Raw genomic sequence first — 24061 nt, forward strand, 5'->3', positions numbered from 1 at the left:
TTCAAAGCACTGCTAAAGCCTATCCCAAACATAAATAATTAAATCTATTTTCAAAAATGACTTTTATTTTTAGATGTCTGTGAGGAAGTAGGCTTATTCTGTAAAACATCCATAATTCAAATATTTATCATGAAATATTCATAAATGTGACATTTACAATTTGTTTTCTACATCATTAGTACTGGTTTATACAAACTTTATCTAGAAGAAAATCATAACAAGCAATGGATATTGGACACTTAACAAACTAACCTCTGTACAGAACACTTACCTTGTTTAAAAACCTATTAGTAAACAGCCATGGCCGATATTTCCTTTGTTTATGAAAGTTAAGGGTGACTAGAGCATCCACACCAATGGAGGCATAATTATTCATGATGCAAGTCTGAAAGATAGAGTTAATTATGCATATTATTCATATATCATACAGATTTATAGAAACAGGATAACTTCATTTATCCATAACAATGAATAATAAAATACATAAAAATAAACAAATCGACATTTTCTAGCCAACAATATATATGTAATAGTAATCAATTTGACAAATGAAGAAGCAAAATGAAATCAAAATTTGTGAGAGCTCTTAAACAAATCTAAATCAAAATGATCACAAAATCTGAACCAATTCAGCAAGGAATCTAAATGTGCAAAAATGTATTTTTAACCCAAAATTATAAAATCAGTTATTAAGCATCAGTCACCTGTTAAACTTTTAAGTCTTACACTGTTCATGAAAGTTTAATGAAGCTAAACTATAATGATTTATAGAAAATAAAGGACAATCCGAGTTTGCAGCATGTACCATGTATACTTGTAAGTCAGATCCGACTGCAAGTGTATAGACCAAGATCTAAATCACATAATGTACCAGCAGATCTGGGTCTATTTAACCCAGCTACATAAATACAGCAAAATTCTTGGAGAATTATCAAATAAAGCAAATGAGTATGGAGCTAATAGGACTGGGGAAAAAAATCCTTGCACCCCCCCTTTCAAGTGTCCTACATGAAAGTGAATTAAGTTTTCATAAAGTAATGCAATCAATCCGGTTTGTACTTCAGATTCAATAGATGGTTATGATCATATACAATAAAATTATACTTGCACATCAAACAAAAATTCAACTTGTCATGAGCAGCAAACTAATGACATTTCCATCTCTGAATAGGGTGAGTATTGCAAGATATAAACTGCTGAAATACTTATTTGCACTTTATCTTTTCTAGCAGATTGGTATGACATTATATACCAGCTCTACTGTGATAACATAAAGCCTCATTCATAATAACCCATTGATGTATGACATTATATACCAGCTCTACTGTGATAACATAAAGCCTCATTCATAATAACCCATTGATGTATGACATTATATACCAGCTCTACTGTGATAACATAAAGCCTCATTCATAATAACCCACTGATGTATGACATTATATACCAGCTCTACTGTGATAACATAAAGCCTCATTCATAATAACCCATTGATGTATGACATTATATACCAGCTCTACTGTGATAACATAAAGCCTCATTCATAATAACCCATTGATGTATGACATTATATACCAGCTCTACTGTGATAACATAAAGCCTCATTCATAATAACCCACTGATGTATGACATTATATACCAGCTCTACTGTGATAACATAAAGCCTCATTCATAATAATTCATTGTTGCATCTGTGATCCCATAGGTAGGATACCCTGAGCCCCCAAGTCCTCCAAATTTGCAGACGTTCAAAATTTCAAAGGGACAAAGAAATATACTATAAAATAATAATAATAATAATAATTACAATAATGTGTGTGTGTGATTTGGATTTTAACGTAGCTTTAACAATTTTTCAGTTTTATCGCTATGATGTCTGCAGTGTGACAGTTTATAGTGATGTCTAGCACTGGGGCATCATGCCGCAGACATGTAGCATGACGTCCCACCCAGTCACATTATCCTTACACCAGGCCAACCAATCCGAACACTAACCTCTTAATGCTGAGCGCCAAGCAAGGCAGCTGTTAGTACCATTTTGTAACTCTTTGGTATGATTCAGCTGGGGATCGAACCCACGACATCCCTTATCTGAGGCAGACACTCTAACCACTACGCCACCTCAGCTGTAAATAATAATAATAATAATAATCTCATTACTTCTGGTAGTTGTGCCATCTTTGTTGTCTTCACTGCATTTCCATTTCCTCCATGAATACTCACATCAATACTCACATCAATGTAATAAATGTTTTATCAAACACTCAAGTAATCAACTGAAACAAAGACATGTTCAAATATGTGGCTAACAGGAAAAGAGCTGCACTATGGAATTTTCCGTTCAAGATTTTACTCATATTTAATTCCACCCATGTATCCATGTGTTGAATAAAAGTAATTCCCTTTTCAATTATTTTTCTTTTAAAACTACTGGTTTATTATTTTAATGTAAAATGATGCACTTTTGCAAGTTTCTACCTTAAGAAATTGAGTCCACTTAGATGTTAATTCATCATCGAAATTACATTACACTATCAGTAAGCAGTAACTTTTGCATTAAAACGCGGCAAACAACTAAGCAAACTTGAAGGTTTCAATTAGTGAATCTGGTGTTTTAACTGAAATGAATGGCCATCTGAAACTTCTAATGATCTTTGGTAATTATGGCAATCACTACAAAATAAACGTGAAAGCTGATTTGTACAAACGAGTAATTACATGAACTGTGAATCACACAATTTTAGTTATTGCTACAATAAAGATGTGGAAGTCAATATGTTTGTAATTACATGAACTGTGAATCACACAATTTTATTTATTGCTACAATAAAGTTATGGAAATCAATATGTTTGTAATTACATGAACTGTGAATCACTCAATTTAGTAATTGCTACAATAAAGATGTGGAAGTCAGTATGTTTCTAATTACATGAACTGTGAAATCACGCAATTTTAGTTATTGCTACAATACAGATGTGGAAGTCAATATGTTTGTAATTACATGAACTGTAACTCACTCAATTTTAGTTATTGCTATAATAAAGATGTGGAAGTCAATATGTTTGTAATTACATGAACTGTGAATCACACAATTGTATTTATTGCTACAATAAAGATGTGGAAGTCAACAAGTCTGTAATTACATGAACTGTGACTCACTCAAGTTTAGTAATTGCTACAATAAAGATGTGGAAGTCAGTATGTTTCTAATTACATGAACTGTGAAATCACACAATTTTAGTTATTGCTACAATAAAGATGTGGAAGTCAATATGTTTGTAATTACATGAACTGTAAATCATACAATTTTATTTATTGCTACAATAAAGATTTGGAAGTCAATATGTTTGTAATTACATGAACTGTGGATCACACAATTTTAATTATTGCTACAATAAAGATGTGGAAGTCAATATGTCTGTAATTACATGAACTGTAACTCACTCAATTTTAATTACTGTTACAATAAAGATGTGGAAGTCAATATGTTTGTAATTACATGAACTGTGACTCACACAATTTTATTTATTGCTACAATAAAGATGTGAAGTCAATAAGTCTGTAATTACATGAACTGTAACTCACTCAATTTTAATTACTGTTACAATAAAAATGTGGAAGTCAATATGTTTGCAATTACATGAACTGTGAATCACACAATTTTATTTATTGCTACAATAAAGATGTGGAAGTCAATATGTCTGTAATTACATGAACTGTAACTCACTCAATTTTAATTACTGTTACAATAAAGATGTGGAAGTCAATATGTTTGTAATTACATGAACTGTGAATCACACAATTTTATTTATTGCTACAATAAAGATGTGAAGTCAATAAGTCTGTAATTACATGAACTGTAACTCACTCAATTTTAATTACTGTTACAATAAAAATGTGGAAGTCAATATGTTTGCAATTACATGAACTGTGAATCACACAATTTTATTTATTGCTACAATAAAGATGTGGAAGTCAATATGTCTGTAATTACATGAACTGTAACTCACTGAATTTTAATTACTGTTACAATAAAGACGTGGAAGTCAATATGTTTGCAATTACATGAACTGTGAATCACACAGTTTTATTTATTGCTACATTAAAGATGTGGAAGTCAATATGTCTGTAGTTACATGAACTGTAACTCACTCAATTTTAATTACTGTTACAATAAAATGTGGAAGTCAATATGTTTGTAATTACATGAACTGTGAATCACACAAATTTATTTATTGCTACGATAAAGATGTGGAAGTCAATATGTCTGTAATTACATGAACTGTAACTCACTCAATTTTAATTACTGTTACAATAAAGATGTGGAAGTCAATATGTTTGTAATTACATGAACTGTGAATCACACAATTTTATTTATTGCTACAATAAAGATGTGAAGTCAATAAGTCTGTAATTACATGAACTGTAACTCACTCAATTTTAATTACTGTTACAATAAAAATGTGGAAGTCAATATGTTTGCAATTACATGAACTGTGAATCACACAATTTTATTTATTGCTACAATAAAGATGTGGAAGTCAATATATCTGTAATTACATGAACTGTAACTCACTGAATTTTAATTACTGTTACAATAAAGATGTGGAAGTCAATATGTTTGTAATTACATGAACTGTGAATCACACAGTTTTATTTATTGCTACAATAAAGATGTGGAAGTCAATATGTCTGTAATTACATGAACTGTAACTCACTCAATTTTAATTACTGTTACAATAAAAATGTGGAAGTCAATATGTTTGCAATTACATGAACTGTGAATCACACAATTTTATTTATTGCTACAATAAAGATGTGGAAGTCAATATGTCTGTAATTACATGAACTGTAACTCACTGAATTTTAATTACTGTTACAATAAAGATGTGGAAGTCAATATGTTTGTAATTACATGAACTGTGAATCACACAATTTTAGTTATTGCTACAATAAAGATGTGGAATTCAATATGTTTGTGATTACATGAACTGTGACTCACACAATTTTATTTACTGCTACAATAAAGATGTGGAAGTCAGTATGTCTGTAATTACATGAACTAACTCACTCAATTTTAATTACTGTTACAATAAAAATGTGGAAGTCAATATGTTTGTAATTACATGAAATGTGAATCACACAATTGTATTTATTGCTACAATAAAGATGTGGAAGTCAATATGTCTGTAATTACATGAACTGTAACTCACTCAATTTTAATTACTGTTACAATAAAAATGTGGAAGTCAATATGTTTGTAATTACATGAACTGTGAATCACACAATTGTATTTATTGCTACGATAAAGATGTGGAAGTCAATATGTCTGTAATTACATGAACTGTAACTCACTCAATTTTAATTACTGTTACAATAAAGATGTGGAAGTCAATATGTTTGTAATTACATGAACTGTGAATCACACAAATTTATTTATTGCTACGATAAAGATGTGGAAGTCAATATGTCTGTAATTACATGAACTGTAACTCACTCAATTTTAATTACTGTTACAATAAAGATGTGGAAGTCAATATGTTTGTAATTACATGAACTGTGAATCACTCAATTTTAATTACTGTTACAATAAAAATGTGGACGTCAATATGTTTGTAATTACATGAAGTCTATATTGTACACTGTAAAGCACACAGCCTAGATATGGAAGTCTATATGTACACTGTAAAGCACACAGCCTAGATATGGAAGTCCATACGTACACTGTAAAGCACACGGCCTAGATATGGAAGTCTATATGTACACTGTAAAGCACACAGCCTAGATATGGAAGTCTATATGTACACTGTAAAGCACACAGCCTAGATATGGAAGTCTATATGTACACTGTAAAGCACACAGCCTAGATATGGAAGTCCATACGTACACTGTAAAGCACACAGCCTAGATATGGAAGTCTATATGTACACTGTAAAGCACACAGCCTAGATATGGAAGTCTATATGTACACTGTAAAGCACACAGCCTAGATATGGAAGTCTATATGTACACTGTAAAGCACACAGCCTAGATATGGAAGTCTATATGTACACTGTAAAGCACACAGCCTAGATATGGAAGTCTATATGTACACTGTAAAGCACACAGCCTAGATATGGAAGTCGATATGCATTAGTTCATTTGGTAAAACAAACATTTGTAAGTCAACATGTTTGTAGTTACATGAATTATAAATCACACAATTTTGATAATCTTCAACACAGATGTGTTAGTCAATATGCTTAAGGTGATCACTACTAGATGTGGAAGCTGACATGTACAAGTATGTAATTACATGAACTGTATATCACACAATTTTAGTAGGCATGAAATTTTAGCCAATTTAGAAAGCGTATTAATTTTCATAAAATTTAGATGGAAAGTTTTTAAATTTTACACTAAGTGAGCCATTTTGTCATTACTTTGAAGTGTATTGATTGAAGAGTCTTTTTCAAGTGAAAATACTGTTTACTGTGCATCATACTATCACAACCTGTAATAACAAGATGCCCAAAGGAGCCAGATATCACTCACCTGGGTAGCTGACAGACAGTGTGAATGTAAAAACTGACAAACATTGAGAATGTAAAAGAAAAAGAAAAGCATGGAACACATAACTGATACACTGTCTACTAATGTTGGCATCGTTTATCTTCTTTCCATATATGCCTAGAACAGAAGCTACACTTTCAAGATCTGATTCAATTTTTACCATGTGTAAATTATTTCTCTGTTTCAGTTCTGTCTCTGTGCAAGTACTTATGATCCATATTTGTGCAGAGTCAATGAAAGTTTTCCATTTCTGCCAACATGGTCTCAAGCTCTGCTATGGTAATGGTTTTATCTATGATGGCCACTGAAGTAGAGCTAGACAAATTTGCTGAGAATTCTTTGGGTGGCCATAAAAATAGACCCATGTTCACAAATGCAGCGATAATGAAATTATTTTGGCACTGCTACCCACAATGCCAGTTGCTATTCAAATAGCTCTAAAAACAGTACTGAATGCATACCTACAATTGTTCCCATGGTAGCAACTCCAGCAACACCAAGGCCAACAGAAGTCAGTGGTGAGTCCACATACTGCATATGCAATAACACAAGTGCACTTATATTCTACATGTATTACAGTTCTCTTGATGACTTAATCTTGCAGTTGTTCTGCTTGGAATATTTTCTTGTATCGGAGGATCCATCACATATCTTCTATTAATATTCTGATGACATAGTATAAATCCTCAGCAGGCTAGCCTCCAGGTGCAAAATATACATGGACTTCTACCCAATTACATTTCTTCCAATGGTACAATTGCCAGGCAATCAGAGAAAATATATTCCTAAGAAGCATTTAAAGCTCAGTTGATTGTGCTTTCTGGGGAGTCTGACACTTAAAACAGGGGTCTTAAACATGTAACACATGAAGTTTTTCCTGCAGCCCCACAGATACATCCAGAATTTGGAAAATAAGTAATAATGCAATTTTTGTCTTCACAGCCAGCCAGTTTGATAAAAATGCTATTGTTACATCATTTACTTCTTCTTTAAAACATTTCAACTGGCTACATTTTATACCAGCCACTTTCACTACATGAAGAGGTTTTTTTCTCAGTAATGTGGCCTCATGTGACCTTCCTGCTGATTTGAGTTGGAGAACCCTGACTTAGCACCATACTGAATGTGCCATTGATCAGTGTCTGAAACTTTTGTTCTCATTTTCATCCAAATAACCTTACATGGACAAGTGTGCTCTTGCTGACTAACAGTCAAGATCTTTCTCTTCTTAGTTGAGTCAATGTTGGTTCAATATCAGTGCTTGCTAGTATGGATTTGTCAATGAATTCTACTTCATCATTGCAGACACAATCCCTGGATGTTTTAATACCTAATGGTGGTGTTGTCAGTGACATGGTGTTTTCACATGCAAATGTGTTGATTCAAAACACACATATGGTGGCATATCAGGGTGATCCCATCAGTCAATTTCTATCTTGCCCTCATCTAGATTAAATTTGGTCTGGTATGGCATAACAGGGTGGTCCCATCTGTCAATTTCCATCTTGCCCTCATCTAGATTACATTTTTGGTCTGGTGTGGCATATCAGGGTGGTCCCATCTGTCAATTTCTATCTTGCCCTCATCTAGATTACAGTTGGTCTGGTGTGGCATATCAGGGTGATCCCATCTGTCAATTCCTATCTTGCCCTCATCTAGATTACATTTTTGATCTGGTGTGGCATATCAGGGTTGTCCCATCTGTCAATTTCTATCTTGCCCTCATCTAGATTACAGTTAGTCTGGTGTGGCATATCAGGGTGATCCCATCTGTCAATTCCTATCTTGCCCTCATCTAGATTACATTTTTGATCTGGTGTGGCATATCAGGGTTGTCCCATCTGTCAATTTCTATCTTGCCCTCATCTAGATTAAATCTGGTCTGGTGTGGGATATCAGGGTTGTCCCATCTGTCAATTTCTATCTTGCCCTCATCTAGATTACATCTGGTCTGGTGTGGCATATCAGGGTTGTCCCATCTGTCAATTTCTATCTTGCCCTCATCTAGATTACATCTGGTCTGGTGTGGCATATCAGGGTTGTCCCATCTGTCAATTTCTATCTTGCCCTCATCTAGATTACATCTGGTCTGGTGTGGCATATCAGGGTTGTCCCATCTGTCAATTTCTATCTTGCCCTCATCTAGATTAAATCTGGTCTGGTGTGGCATATCAGGGTGATCCCATCTGTCCATTTCAATCTTGCCCTCATCTAGATTAAATCTGGTCTGGTGTGGCATATCAGGGTTGTCCCATCTGTCAATTGCCTCCTCACCAGCTTCCATGGTTGCAATATTTTTGGAAGCCTGGTCTTTCATGTACGTTGAACATTTTTTCTGCAGCAGTCCCTTGAAAGGCTTATTTAGCTATACATCCAGTGGCTGTAGTTTACTTGTACATTCACCAGGGATTACTGCCATTGTTGCTCTGGATTTTATCGTGGAGTTTTTCACTTCATCAATCAGATGGCCATTGGAATGAATCCAACACTAGGAGAGAAGGTGCACGCTTCATGTGTACTTTCCAAACTTCTTCAATATAATCCAACATTAGGTGTTCATCCATCCATGCTTTTTGTTGAACTTTCACTACAACTCCCTTAGGAATTTTTAGATTTTTTAAGTTTCTTTTTCCCCGATAGATTATCGTGGGTGGCAACAAGTCACCAGATGCCAGGCAAGTCAATACACAAGTTAAATGGTGCTTGTCACTGCCTGTACCTCTAATATGCACCTCTCTCATTCCGACTTTATCAATTATCTTCCCTGGAACCAAGTTGAAATATACTGGTGTTTCGTCCATATTTCCAATTAAATGTTCATCAAATTCTGCATCTTCCCCCAGCCTTCTTATATGACTGGTAAAGCAGTCTATTTTTTCCTCTAGGCCTCGAGGTAGTTTTTGAGATATTGAAGTTCTACATCTCAGTGCAAGTCCATTTCACTTGAAAAAACCACCAACCCATCCTCTTGAGCCCTGAAACTTTCGATTTTCCTCCTGAATAACTGCATTCGCATAATTCTGTAACATCTCAATTGTTACAGGCACATGATGGTCCTGCATACAGAGTAACCAAGATAAAATATCCTGCTCCTTCTCATGCAAATACATCAAGGGTCGGCTGGCACCTGGGATAGATCCTTTCTTTGTCCTTTGAAATTTTTTAGAAAAATCCATTTTCATCCAGCTTGATAAAGTACTTGGTGTAAGGTGGTACTTTGCAGCTATGTGTCTAATTCCACATAGTTTTGCCTCCTCAACAATTCTTATTTTATCGTTAATGTCCCATTTCATACACTTTCCTCTTACTGGTGACTTTGCGGTACCAGGAAACTGGCTTATATCCCTCATATCTTTGCTGTAGTCCAGCTTGTCTAATGCAAGCTTGGGAAATATTTCAGCAACAATGGGCACCGTTTCAATAGTATCTTCTGGTATGATGGCATTATCTGCTGCATCAATATTTGATTTGTACAGTTCAGCATCATTTTTTACATTGGCAATCTTGGTAACTGCAGTCACAGACAGGTGATGGGCTTCACCGTTGTCTTTTCTGGGCCATCCAGGTCCAATTTTCTGCCTTCTGTTTGGTGATTCAGTGCATTTAAGTGGTGGTGGGATAAAAGTCTCTCCCTTTGGCGGGGGCTTTGAAGAAACTTAATAAAGAAGACATGACCAAGCACGAACAGACCAAGATCTTTGAAGATATTAAATACCAGTATATTAAATTGAACACACAGAGTCAATGACTTTTGCATTTATTATTAAAACTAGCTGGGTTTTTATAGTTTTTACTGCATTACTATATTGAGACAATAAGATTAATTGCCCAATGGTCTGTGGTCTTCGCATCTTCCTGTACTGAGATATTATTTTTACTGGATAAATAAACTCAAATGGCTTCTGTACTCATTTTCAAATGCGTGTGTTTCTTTGTTACACCGACTGAAGTAATCAAGAGCACTCATTAACAACGTTGTCCAGCTGTTAATGAATAGCGGTATATATTGTAATGACAACAACAGAACAAATACATCAATCATATTTTCTCACCAATACAAAAGACGAAGAAGGGCAATAAAATGAATGTGAATAGATTTTCAGTTAACCAAACAGTTGCCCTTTCTGAGTAAGCTGAGCAAAGGGCTTTCTACACACTTAAAATTGGTGAATATTTCTTTAGTTTTTTTTCTTTTTCATTATTAGATGCCTCAGATACACATTTACGCGAAGATAACAGATAATTCGGGTTTGTGTTTCACTGAGGAAACAAATATTTATATTTCTCATATGGGATTATACCAAATATACTCGGCAAAGAATAAATTGGTCGTTTTGCGTATATAAGTGATACATGAGCATTTTTTCTGATGCCGTTTGAAACGTGATGCAAACAAAAACTTAAAACTATGTAGTGAAATACAATAATAAAAGAAAGAAATTATCAATGACCTACATGCATGATTATAAACGACGATTGTTATATTGCGTGAATCTCCCATTTCACTATTCAATGCCGCAGTTAAGAACATGCCCAAAGTTAGTCACTACTCATAACTTGCTTAGCAAAATAATACCCTGGTCATTTGATGTACTTAAATCAAACTTTGGTATATTTTTTAATCCATTTGAACTGGGAACCTGTATTCAATGTTAACAAAATGAAATAAAAATAATAAATAAAAAAATTTCAACTAAAACAATGATTTTATCTCTTATTCCTAGCTGTAAAATTTAAAGGACCATACTTTTTTTATCACTTTGGCAAAAGTAAATCTTCACAGTAGATCATTTTATGTATGAAAAATAATAGGATGACTGAAAAAATATAAAATATTGTGTATGAAAAAATATGATAGAATTAATTATTATTTTATGGCTAGATGGTGTACGAAAAATTAAAGGGTATGAAAAATAACATGAAATAAGGTACACATGCTTTGATGAACTGCTTGTACAGAAAAAAGTAATAATCAGGGACAAATGACTTAAATTATGCTGGGAAATCTGCAGACCTGTATCCACATTTTAGTCCCTGCACAAGTATGACAATAGCTGGTGATATACATGAGCATCATGACTGTATGTTAAGTAGAATTTTTACTGGGGGTTTCTGATGACCTTTTAACCAAAGAGAAATCTCAGACACTCCTAACTGGTCAAATATCAACACATCATGTTTATCTGAGTCACATCTTGAAACCTCACATACACATGTCTTGGTGCGCCGATAACTTTTGGATAGTTATGTGCCATAATAACTGCTGAAAGTGGCCTTCTGTCAAGTCTGGTTAGAGCAAGAAATGACAGCACTGATGTGCCTCCAGACTCCATAAATGACAACAAACACGATTCTGTGTCAACAAAGGGATTAGTACAGGAATCAAACAATGTCAATTTCAGCAACAAAAATTTGCCATCATCACTGACACTGTCACCATGTGAAATTTCACCAATGATGTTGTCTTTTTGATAAAATGTGACTGTTGTAATTTTGGCTCCAAATATAACCTAATTTTGGCTCCAAATATAACCTTGCAGACTACTCTTGAAAACCCAAATACGTTACTGAGAGGAACTGCACAATGTTGAGTGTCCATTAAGTTGCCCTTTGCACTGATGAAATGCAAGGTTGCAATGTTCAGTGATGGCAATCACAGCAGATGCTTTAGAATTTCCTGCCATATTTCTTAAGTTTCCAATACTATAGTGGATATAATCAACATGGTTGTTTGTATCCTTATGAAATATCATAAACAGGCCAGCATTTTGTACGATCATCAATGTAATGGGTGAGTACAAGAATTATCATAGCAATGTCAGTTCAGTCAAGAACTGCTTTGATTTACTTTCCATCGAAAGAATACTGTGCAATGCTGAATAACACCATGATGCCATTGTTGACACTCTTACAACCATCTGCATAATTGGTACTAACATCACCATTATATTAAAGTTTTCTATCAATATCCAAGAAGGTGTCACAATGGAGAAAATACAGAGATGTGTGATGCACTTAAAATTCTATTCACCCCTCTTGATTAGGATATTTAGCCAGGTGGAATGTGGGATCAGGTACTTCTCTGAACTGAGCCACTATAAGATTTTATACATGATCGGTGTTGTCTAATACATTTTTGTGTCCTTTTTACCATCCAGGCCTTGTCTGTATGTCAACTGTAATCTGCTTCCCATTGCTGCATTTGCAATCATTAAATTGGCCAGACATTACTGATTATTTTACTGACAAACACACATGGGCACTGTTGCTATGGATGAAAGTGAAACTGGAACCTTCAGTTCTACCTTTAGAAGTATCAATGCCTTGACTGCCAAGTCACCAATCATTGAAGGTGAAAATGGAACCTTCAGTTCTACCTTTAGAAGTATCAATGCCTTGACTGCCAAGTCACCAATCATCGAAGGTGAAAATGGAACCTTCAGTTCTACCTTTAGAAGTATCAATGCCTTCACTGCCAAGTCACCAATCATCGAAGGTGAAAATGGAACCTTCAGTTCTACCTTTAGAAGCATCAATGCCTTCACTGCCAAGTCACCAATCATCGAAGGTGAAAATGGAACCTTCAGTTTTACCTTTGGAAGCATCCATGCCTTGACTGCCAAGTCACCACTCATTGAAGTCAGTTTCTAATCAACTGAAACACCCATGATCCCAGATTTTTCAACTAGTCCATGGCACTTCTTTTGATGCTATCAACAACTCACATTGCAACTTGTTTAGCAAAGGGTCCAATGTGCAATGCCATCCCTGTGAAAACCTTTGAGGCTCCTATGAACAATCTCTGGACAAAAAGGCCATTTCTGTAATACATTACACAATAGTCCAAAATTGTCAACTTTACCCCTCAAAAGTGGCGAAATTTAATTTAATCCATAATACATTTTCAAAACCAATAAGTAATTCATACTGTAAGGTAAGTAATTCATAATACATTTTCAAAACCAATAAGTAATTCATATAGTAAGGTAAGTAATTCATAAAACATTTTCAAAACCAATAAGTAATTCATATAGTAAGGTAAGTAATTCATACAGTAAGGTAAGTAATTCATTCAGTAAGGTAAGTAATTCATAATACATTTTCAAAACCAATAAGTAATTCATATAGTATGGTAAGTAATCTAATTATCTTTCTGGTGTCTGTTTCCAGAGGTCAGGTTTTCGTTACTGAGATAATTGCTGGCTAAAGTACAATATAACAAGTATCACCCAATGGTTAATATTATATCATTATCTAAAAACACAGATATTTATAGGAAATGGGCTGGACAATGTTATGATAGAGTTTAAGCTACAAACAGCAACTGAATTATTCATTTTGATGATTATGTTCTGAGGTTATTGTCAAGATCCTAACTCGGTTAACATAAGCTAAATAAAAAAAGTGTGGATTCACACAAAAAGAGAAAGGAACCTTGAATAAAACAGGTATAATGACTCTATGGTCTTGAAATAAATAATAGTAAAGAGTGAGAATCAACAAGTTTTGTAAAATTCAACAAATAATTTATTTCCCTACAATACAAAATGAAAAGTGTACAAAGAACTTATGGTCCTAATATTTAAAGCTCTGAATAAACTTTAGTGATATTCTAAAATAAATCCAATGGTGGAAGTCTTGATGTGCATGTGGTGGCCCATGTTATGGTGATGTGCCAAGTCTTTTGTTGGATCACAATAATACAGTCCTAGAATATATCCTTTTTTGAAATTTCAATATGAATTTAAGTCTTTATTTCCAAGAATGTTTTTTTTTTGTTGAGCACTTTGTATTTCCAGTAAATAAACAATTTAAATAAATTTCAGCCCAAATGAGGCACTGGATACAAAAATGATTCTGCCTCAAGATCTTATAGCATGAAGGAATAATTTCGTTAAAAACAAGATTATATAGTTCTATACTCAGGTCACAAGTAGCATTTTCTATAAAAAATATTACCTAATAGAAAATTTCATTCTGGAAGGTTCCACATGTTTACAAGATAAAATCTTAGTTATAATTAGAAAGTCTATTATGAAAAGGAATATAGTAAACACAATGTCTTTGACTCAGGCAAAGATAAAAATCCTAGTAGTTAATTCACAGAGAAAAATTTGGCTATATATTAGTTGTTTACAGAATTATTTTTACAAATCTATGATTCAGGTCAGGCATAAACAAACTTGATTGAAATTGGACAAGATCAAGTTCAAAATACAATTATCCAAATCAATAAAGAAATAGAAAAAAAAATATTTTTCTAAAACTAACTAACAATGCATATTAAATATAAATAACATAGGGTACAGACTGAAAAATCACATGAATGTACATGCATCACTTCCTTTACAAACAAGGCATTGTGCCTCTTCATCACTTCCTTTACAAACAAGGCATTGTGCCTCTTCATCACTTCCTTTACAAACAAGGCATTGTGCCTCTTCATCACTTCCTTTACAAACAAGGCATTGTGCCTCTTCATCACTTCCTTTACAAACAAGGCATTGTGCCTCTATAAAAGTCTTGTCTGTATGATTAAAGTGCAGTACATTTTGCAAGAACGAAATAAGTCATTACAAAAGCTTAACATATCATCACAAAAATGGAAAGTTCTTACTTTAAAAGAAAAAGGAAAAGTTATTATGCTCAGTGACAGTTGGAAGAGTTAAGGAATTCTTGCAGAATAATCTGATGATGGAAAGACTCAAAAAAACATTGGAACATATCAAGAATTAAGGACAACCAATGTATGTTCACTTGAAATAAAACTATTCTTAACACATTAACCCCTGGAGGTTTTTGTCATTTTTGCCTGAAAATCGAGTAGGAAACATATTTTGAAAGCTATTTCTGAACAGATCCCAAAACACCAAATCCCAGGTGATCTTTCAATAACATACTGCATAGTTGTGTTAGAAACATCGTTTTTTATTGGCTATTTGGCTCATGCATGAGCAGAAGGGTAAAAGTTGGAGTTCATTTTTATTTTTTTTTTGTTTGTTAAATGAAGCCATTATTTTTGTATCGAGACTACTCTTTATTCCAAATGCCCATCTTATCCTACTTTTTTGCAAAGGTTCATCTGTTTGTTTGCAGTTCATACCAGTTTGACTTAGATCTGAGATCAAAAAGTCTAAAATCCAGACACAAAATCAGATTCCGACCACGGGCGAATTTTGGGTAGAAAAAGTCAGGTCCAAAAAATGAGTTTTTCTTATCTGTATTTTGTAGTGCAACTTGATATTCCAGATTATTGGGTATCATTGTAGAGCTACATCTGTCTACCTTTCTATAATACCACCCATGTTAGTGTATCATGCATGACCATGACGCTACAGAGCTCGGCAGTAGGATACTAAGTCCTGCCATGTTAACTCGTTGCTAGGGGTTAATGTCTAAAGACAAGAAGAACCTTTTATAATTAATGTTACTTTTAAATGAAGATATTAAATGTTTTGAAGTTACATGTAGCTTAATAACTTCATGCATATACATATACTTCTCACAAATAGAGTCCCTTTCTGGAAAGGTGACCCCTATTATAAGGCCATTTTCCAATTACATAAGGGGTGGCTTTATAAGAGAGGGACCACTGTAAGAAATAATTACACTGATATGTTTGACTGTGCCATGTATGACTTTAACACCTTGACAAGCCTGTCTTCAGCTGATATAATGTATATTGCCATTCTTCATGTTGCTGTTAGATTTGTTTCAGTTTTTTCTTTACCATATTGATATTTAATTCTGGATGGAGATTATGATTGTTAATTTGTACATCTTTCATTTCATGAAGACTCAACGAGATATTGTCAGCATCCATGTTTGATATATTTTATATAACTTTAAATTGAATATTCATTGCAAAGTTTCGAAAATACCTGATATTCCCACATAAAGGTAAAAGGTCTCACTCAGGTTGTGTTTTGAACAGTATTTTTTTAGACTAAGGATGCTGCTGTCTGAAGCTGTTGAACATATTTTTCTATGGATGTTTTCTGGTCAGTGTTAATTACAGCATTGTAAATCAGCAACCCCAAATGACCTCCAAGAATGCCAAATGACATCCTGAATCAGAAGTTGTTTCAGACGAGACTAAGTCTCAAAGAATTATGTATGCTTTGTAGATAGTCATTGTCAAATACGACTTTCACATCATGAGCGAACAATATCACCTCAACTGTCTCCTTAATAAATAAGGAAACTTTTTTTTATCATGAGTGGGACTGAAATGTCTCAATCAACATTACTGCAAAGCACTCTAATCAATCAGGCCAAGGAGAACACTATTACACAAAATAAAAAGAATTTGTATATAAAGTTAACCAAGCTGGCTAGCAAACATATAATACACCCTCCCCCACCATGCCAACCTAAAGTTTAATCAGCATCTTAAATCAGTATGCTCAAAATACAATAATATAGATTTATTTTTATGTAGGCAGAGTATTGTGTTGGATTATTGTTGGGTGACACCTTAATCCAACAAATCTTATTAACTTTGAGAATCAAAAGGCATGCAGCATTCTGTCTGTAGAGCTGCAATTAATAATATAGTCTTTTATGGGGGCCATAATTACTGGCCATTTTTTCAGTGATTCTGGATATTTTTCTGTATTAGATTTTATGAGGTACATAGTTATGTTTTAACTGCTGCTCTTTATTTATTTATTTTAAAAAGATTCATCATACTGCATGATGTCTATTATCTTATAATGTATTCCATATAGCATGATACAATTCATGACTGCCTTCTTGACAATGATTGTCTGTGTCAAATCTTCTTTGTGCACTTAACACATCTGAGATTGTTTTTGCACCTATATCACGTGTTCTTTGATTTGCCCATTACAATATTTTATCTCAGATTCTTTCATGTTCACCATAATTAATATGTTGTATCATTTTATATTATTATTTCTTCTGCAAAGAGACCCTCAAGAGTGCCCATGAAACACACTTATCAAAAGTTGTCAGAACAGCCTAACAGGGTTGTAAAATTTACAAATGAGAATAAAGTTGCAACATACTGCAGAAAATAGTGGGATCACCTAAGGTTCTGCTGCTTCATCCTTATCTGAAGTACAAGCCATCCACATGGTTTCCTCAGGTACGTTATGGAGATCTACAATTACTGAGCAGAAACAATATTATCTTTCTTTCTGTCACAGAGACCATGACCTCTGACCTTCTGATACTAAAGTCAACAGGCTTCTTCCATGCCCCCAAGTTCTAGCAATTCAGAATTTCTGGTTGAAGAATGTGATATAGAAATGATGTTATTGTGTGAAAACTATTTTTATTCTTGAAGTCATTGTGATCTTGGCCTTGGGACCTTTTGACCAAACTTAATGGTTCCTCCCCACCAAAAGTGCAAACCAATCAAAAAGACTGGTAACTGTAAATCACGGAAAACTTAACGTATTGTACAGAAATCATTTTTCTGTTGACCCAATCATAGAATATTTCCCTTGATTAAGACTGGTACAGTGTGACATGTAAATATGTGATGATGTTATATTTTAAATACGAAGTGAACTTCAGCCAAAGCAATCTACCCCAAAAACCAAACACAGAAAACCAAAAATGATAAATACTGTCATCCGAGGGGCTTACAAAGTTGAAAAATGTGTAAAATATTGAAAAATTGCAAAATGGCCAGAAAATCTGATGAAGACATCTGACAAGCTCCTTCAGATAGACTGATGGATATAGATGGATGTAGAGGACAAAATCAACAGGCCCCACTTAATACGATAAAGGTGTACAAAAATGTATATAGGTATCAAAACAAACTAGCACTGTGAGAAAATACCAGGATAAACATTATATCTGGCAATATACCACATTAAAGCAATAAATTCTATTCTACATGTATATTTTTACATTTGACACCTCCCTTCAATAAATCTCTATGAAATATTTTAACCTTAAACAGGCATTGCTCTGTTTTAATCACATCCACATATCATTTATTGTTATAAACCATCAAAAGAAACGATGATGGATTCGTTAATCTAGAAAAGTATGATACATTAAAAAGAATAACAAAACTAGTTTGTGAATACAAATTATATAAGTTCAATCTTTAAAATACATGTATTTGCTATTGTTAGTCATACCTTTTTGGGCCTTGAAATTCCAAGGTGACTTTTGTGTTTAATGCATATGTTCCATCTGCAAAAGGAACAAACAAATATTTTTGTTTAAAAAAATCTTAATTCATCTTTTCTCAGCTATTCATTCATCTACTTCCCATCACCACCTCCTAGACCAACTTCCTGGGACAGACTGAAAACCCAAGTACATAATAGCAATAAACATATTCCAATCATCCCCTCTCAAATTTTAAGTCTGTATTGGACAGAATGCAGGAAATAATGTACTAAATTACAGATCATCATGCATGAATTTGCATATGGATGAAAATAACAACCTATCATCACCCATCTAACACTTTTGCCTTGAATATTACCTTGAGCAAGAGGCCAAAGATGGCCTGAGATCTCTCTCATCTAATATTTGTGTTGCAGCCCAATACTACTGTTATAGCAGCTTGCAAACAAAATCTTGATCATAGATTTTCTTCCAATGTTGTTATTTACATATATTACGAAAACAATTCTTTTAAAGTTTCTTAAGTTTTTATACCTTATTCCAGATCTAATGACACTAAACATCATACGTCAAATACTGAAAGGCCTCTTTGCCAGGATACTTTTGCCAGAGTTGGTAAAATTCAGTGACGCATTTTTTTAAAAAGGTTCTGACAATTTTTTTCTATTTTTTTTTAACAGCCACCTAATTTGATGGTGGATTGGCATCATTTATATAAATATATGCAAGACCTTCAATCAAATATGCTTTCCATCAAATCTGGTAAAATAAGTTAAGCAGCTTACATTATTAAAAGTAATTTTTTCCATTTCTAATATAAATATCTAGAAATGGGTGAACCTAAAATAGAATGTATATGGGTCTGGTAGGCCAAGATTGGTCAATAATAAAAAGCACTACTGTATTTTTAAAAAATCTTTTGACAGCTCATGCTATTTGTGACTGAAAAAACACATAGTGACAATGTTTTATTGATGAATTTCAGCCCTTTTACAGACTTAACTTTAAAACACTCATTAATGAAATTAGAACCCGATTCTTTAGGTGCAGAATTGAAGACACATGTATATATATAAAAAAATACCACAGGTCATATAGTTTTCTCCAAATAGAAAGCAGCAATGAGCAGGGGGCCCACCTCCAAAAAATGGTATTTTACAGCCTGATTGAACAAAGAATGGATCCTGCAAGACAAGATTTATCCCCTGGCAAACTGCTTATGGTTACTATACATCAAGGTATAAAAACACTAAACCATGACTGAGGAATATATTTTTTCAAGTAGGATCCATCTCCTGCCCAACCAAACAATAAAATAACACTGAGGGACACCCCCAGCTGCTCTTTCCCCATATGAAATTAAAAGGAACTATTATAATATTAATACATATGACCGGAAAAACAAATGTGCATGGCTTCTCATGGGAAAGACAACTTCTTGTGGTCAGCAAAGTGTCAACAAATACTGTTGGATAAATGCCAATTGTGTAAGCCAATGTGGTAGTCCTATTCTATGTAACCAACGCACACTGGTGTGCATGGAAAAGTTCACTGTGCAATGATATGCATATTTAATTTGTATTCTTTGCTGGCTTCTCTTCATGACTGTATGTTATGTATATCTGTATTTTGTACTTGACCTTTGCCCAAATCAAGCTAATGGTGTACCTGACTTGTGATATTTATTTTGTAAACAACCTAATACCATAGCTAATGTTTCCATGTGAATACAGATTAAATATTCAGATCATTCTCAATGGATGTAAATATGTTTACTTCTATTTGAATGTAGAATGTTAGTTTTCACTTGGAAATTCCTTAACTTGTTGACAACTTCCAATGTTTTAGGAAGGAACCTGACTTACATCCTTGCTCTATTACTGTGTCTTAGCATTAATATAATGTTGTTAACGAGAAAAATTATTCATTCTTGCCTTAACATCTGAAACAGATATAGTCTTATACTTGTGTTCAGATTTTAATTTTGTTGGATTTATCTATTCAAATTATTATATACTGGAATTATAAAGTGCTCAAAAATATTATTGGACTAAAAACAATAATTTGGAATTATAGTGAATTCAGACAAGAGCATCTTGGATTATATTACTATGATACATCAAAAGACTGTTAGCAAATCACCATATTCCAGGAAATTGGCACATTCGAGATTACATGCACATCAAAATATTCAATATTGGAATTTATCTGGAATACCACTGTAATTCAAGTGGAACTTCATACATTTGGACTTATGATAGAACTTTTAGGACTATTTGGGATTTCATTTTCACTAAGTAAGTTCTTTTAAAATGTTCAATTTGTATTCTGGGGAAATAAATTATTTGTTGAATTTTACAAAACTTGTTGGATTTTGCTCTTTTCTGTTACTTAATTTAAGACCATATAGTGATAATAGCAAGTAGCAAAGGTGGTTGCGAACTACGAAGGAAACTCTGGTATGAATAATCTAAGCTGAATTGGGGGAAGAAATCATGTTAGAGATATCATGACAATATCAAAATGTCAAAAAACTTGCACGTTAGTTAACAAGTGGTTTTAGCTTACTGGCATTAAATTTCCCTGGTCACATTCAAATTCACAACAAAATGGTCTCCATCAAAAACTGGAAAGATTCTTCAAAATCAAGAAATTGGCAAAATGTACACCAAGACAGAAATCCTATGACTGTCCCAAATATAATTTGTTGTTGAACCTGTGCTCAGTCTTGACAAAAAAGTTCCTTATGGTGTTATAAGTCCAAAGAATTTTCAGAGCTGCATCAATATTTTTGTGATACAAAAGATCAATTTGAGGTTGATGGTGCTTCCTGTGTGTATTCACTGTGGTACACTGAGTGTGAGGAACCATGTCAAATCAACAATGCTTGCAAGAATGATGTGCGGGCATATTGTATTATTGATTCACTATTCACCCCACAGAAACACATTCTCAGAATTAAATTTATTATTAGTGTCAATGTTGAATGGGTGATCAAAGACAAAATGGATCCAAATCATGGAAAACACAGCCTGGGTTCTGACAGGTATCAATGATGTTTACTACAACAATGCATGTCCGGTCACTGCAATTGTATACTGAATTTACATGAAGAATAAACTAAATCACGATGCACTGGCCCAAATGAGAACTGGTATAATTGTGTGACCTCGTGTGTTACTGAGCATTTTGCTGATGCATGTAGAAGTAGTTTAACTGAGCATCGATATGTGAAGACATCTCAATGGGAAGACCAAATAAGAGAAAAGGGAGAGAAGTTGGAAGATGCTGGTGAGCACAATGAAATCTCCAATTATTATCATGACAATAACCAACAAAGTTCTTCACAATTCTGGTAAATACAGGCATGGTAATGTCATCAACTTTATCAAAAACACAATTCTGGTAAATACAGGCATGGTAATGTCATCAACTTTATCAAAAACACAATGCTGGTAAATACAGGCATGGTAATGTCATCAACTTTATCAAAAACACAATGCTGCAATTTCCACTCTGATGCACAATTTAATTTTATTCTTGCAACATTTACAAAATAATAAACCTGTATCTGCTTGGTTGTTTAGCAGTGGTGATTGCCATGAAGGTGTTTTATATCAATCTCTGTTGCCCAATGGTTAAAGTTACCACAGTGAGGAATTTCAAAAAGGGCTGGTATCAACCACATCCAATACAATGAAGACCTTGACATCATCACTGAAATCATAACAAATTCATTTACAGAAGTAAGTGGTCTCAAATTTTGCATAAAAAAGTCTACTGGGAACCAACAAAAAAAATGTTTTCTCAAGGAATTCCACTCTAATCCTGTGCAGAATATGGTATGGTGGTCTTTGGAATATCAATTACAGCCCTGATGATGTTGTTTCCATTTAGATGGCTGTTCGCTATCCCATCAGTTTTCTTGGATGTGGTGAATGTAAACCCTACTGGAAACAATTTGGTCATCCCACACATGAACTATGAGTGTATCATTGAAATGGCCTCTACCTGACTTGACTGGATTTGATGCCAAGACTCGAGTTGAATGAGGGTATTCATCCTTTTATTCCAGCATGGTTCAGAAGACACTTTAAAGCACCATCAACCATTTATGGTTGCAATGAAAATTTAAGAAATGTACACTGATGGGCTCCTATTGTTCTTTTGCATGTTATGCCTGATGTGCATACAGCAACAAGTTTAACGTGTCTGAAGCAATTATCACATACAAGGCACAAAGACAAATTTGGCTTCCTGAGCCATCACCAGATTCAACACATGGAAATTGTATACGCTAAGGACCTCTGGCTGAAATTACTAGGTAAATTTACCTCCAGCAGACTATTAACGTCTGAGTAACAGCCTTGTTACTGGCCAAAATGTACTTGATTTTCACATCTAGGGCACTGTTAGCAGGAGTATATTTATTTCAAAAACCGCTGCTGACTGAAGAGATCAGAAGGCATATAATTTCCTACAGTGACCATGAATCTCCAGAATACACTCATATAACAGCCTAAATGTTTGCATATGCAAATATTAACTTGTTATCGATGATTAACTGATTTAGAGTTGCCACAGATTCATTTTATATCAATAAAAAACTCCTACCCCAAATTACAATAAACTTCCTGTGTTAAAATTGACTGAATGTTGGGGAAATAGCAACATCAGATGAATTTGTTCCATGTGGCCATTGTAGAATTAAAAAAGAAATTAGATGATCTCTGAATATAATTGCTCAGTAAGAAGCATTGGAAAATTATTTTCACAATGATAATCTTGCCTTGATATCACCATCACCACCAATTCTGGTAAAACAACACAGGTCATTAACCCGTTTAAAAATTTCACTGATTTTGTTGTGTTAACATCCATGCATATGTTTGCAACGGATATGAGCAAAACCAGACAAGTTAAATAACTAACTTATCAAGGTTTCTTTAAATGGCAGGATGATTTTATGTGGGAAATAAATATGTTCCTCATCCAATAATATGGGACAAAATCTGTACTGTGCTAAAGGCAACACTGGTTATGTATAAGACATGGCCGAGCAGCAAACCAACTGCAATTATCATGTGTTAGGTTCAAAGTCAACCACATCTGTCTGATGATGAATCTCCTCATGATTGGCTCTGGGACCATATTGATTATTACAAAGAGGTTTGATGATTTTCAAGCCAAAGATGAGCCACTGCCACAAATGAAGGCTACAATGAGTCTGAAATAAGACCAAGTACAGTGTGAAGAAATATGTAAGGATGAAACATCTTACAATGACTTTTTCGCTACATGGTCTCCCAATGACCTCATCAAGGTTTCTTGAAAACAAGTTCATCACAAGTTTCAGCAAGAATTATTTGAACTTCATGTGAAGAACTTTGCAAA

General features: G+C 33.9%; 1 protein-coding gene across 4 annotated transcripts in view; it reads right to left on the reverse strand.

Moving 5' to 3' along the window:
• The window catches only part of LOC149803284 (diacylglycerol kinase epsilon-like), a 211615-nt gene that overhangs the window by 151868 nt on the left and 35686 nt on the right, over positions 1–24061 (reverse strand). For all 4 annotated transcript variants that reach the window (XM_089952971.1, XM_089952970.1, XM_089952968.1 and 1 more), the window contains 2 exons: positions 18673–18727; positions 272–385 (listed from right to left, as the gene is read on the reverse strand). In XM_089952971.1, the coding sequence (XP_089809097.1) occupies positions 272–385; positions 18673–18727 (169 nt within the window). The remainder of the gene's footprint in view (positions 1–271; positions 386–18672; positions 18728–24061) is intronic.

The sequence above is a fragment of the Sinohyriopsis cumingii genome, chromosome 3 (assembly GCF_028554795.1).
Source record: "Sinohyriopsis cumingii isolate HCF-2022 chromosome 3, ASM2855479v2, whole genome shotgun sequence".
NCBI lineage: Eukaryota > Metazoa > Mollusca > Bivalvia > Unionida > Unionidae > Sinohyriopsis > Sinohyriopsis cumingii.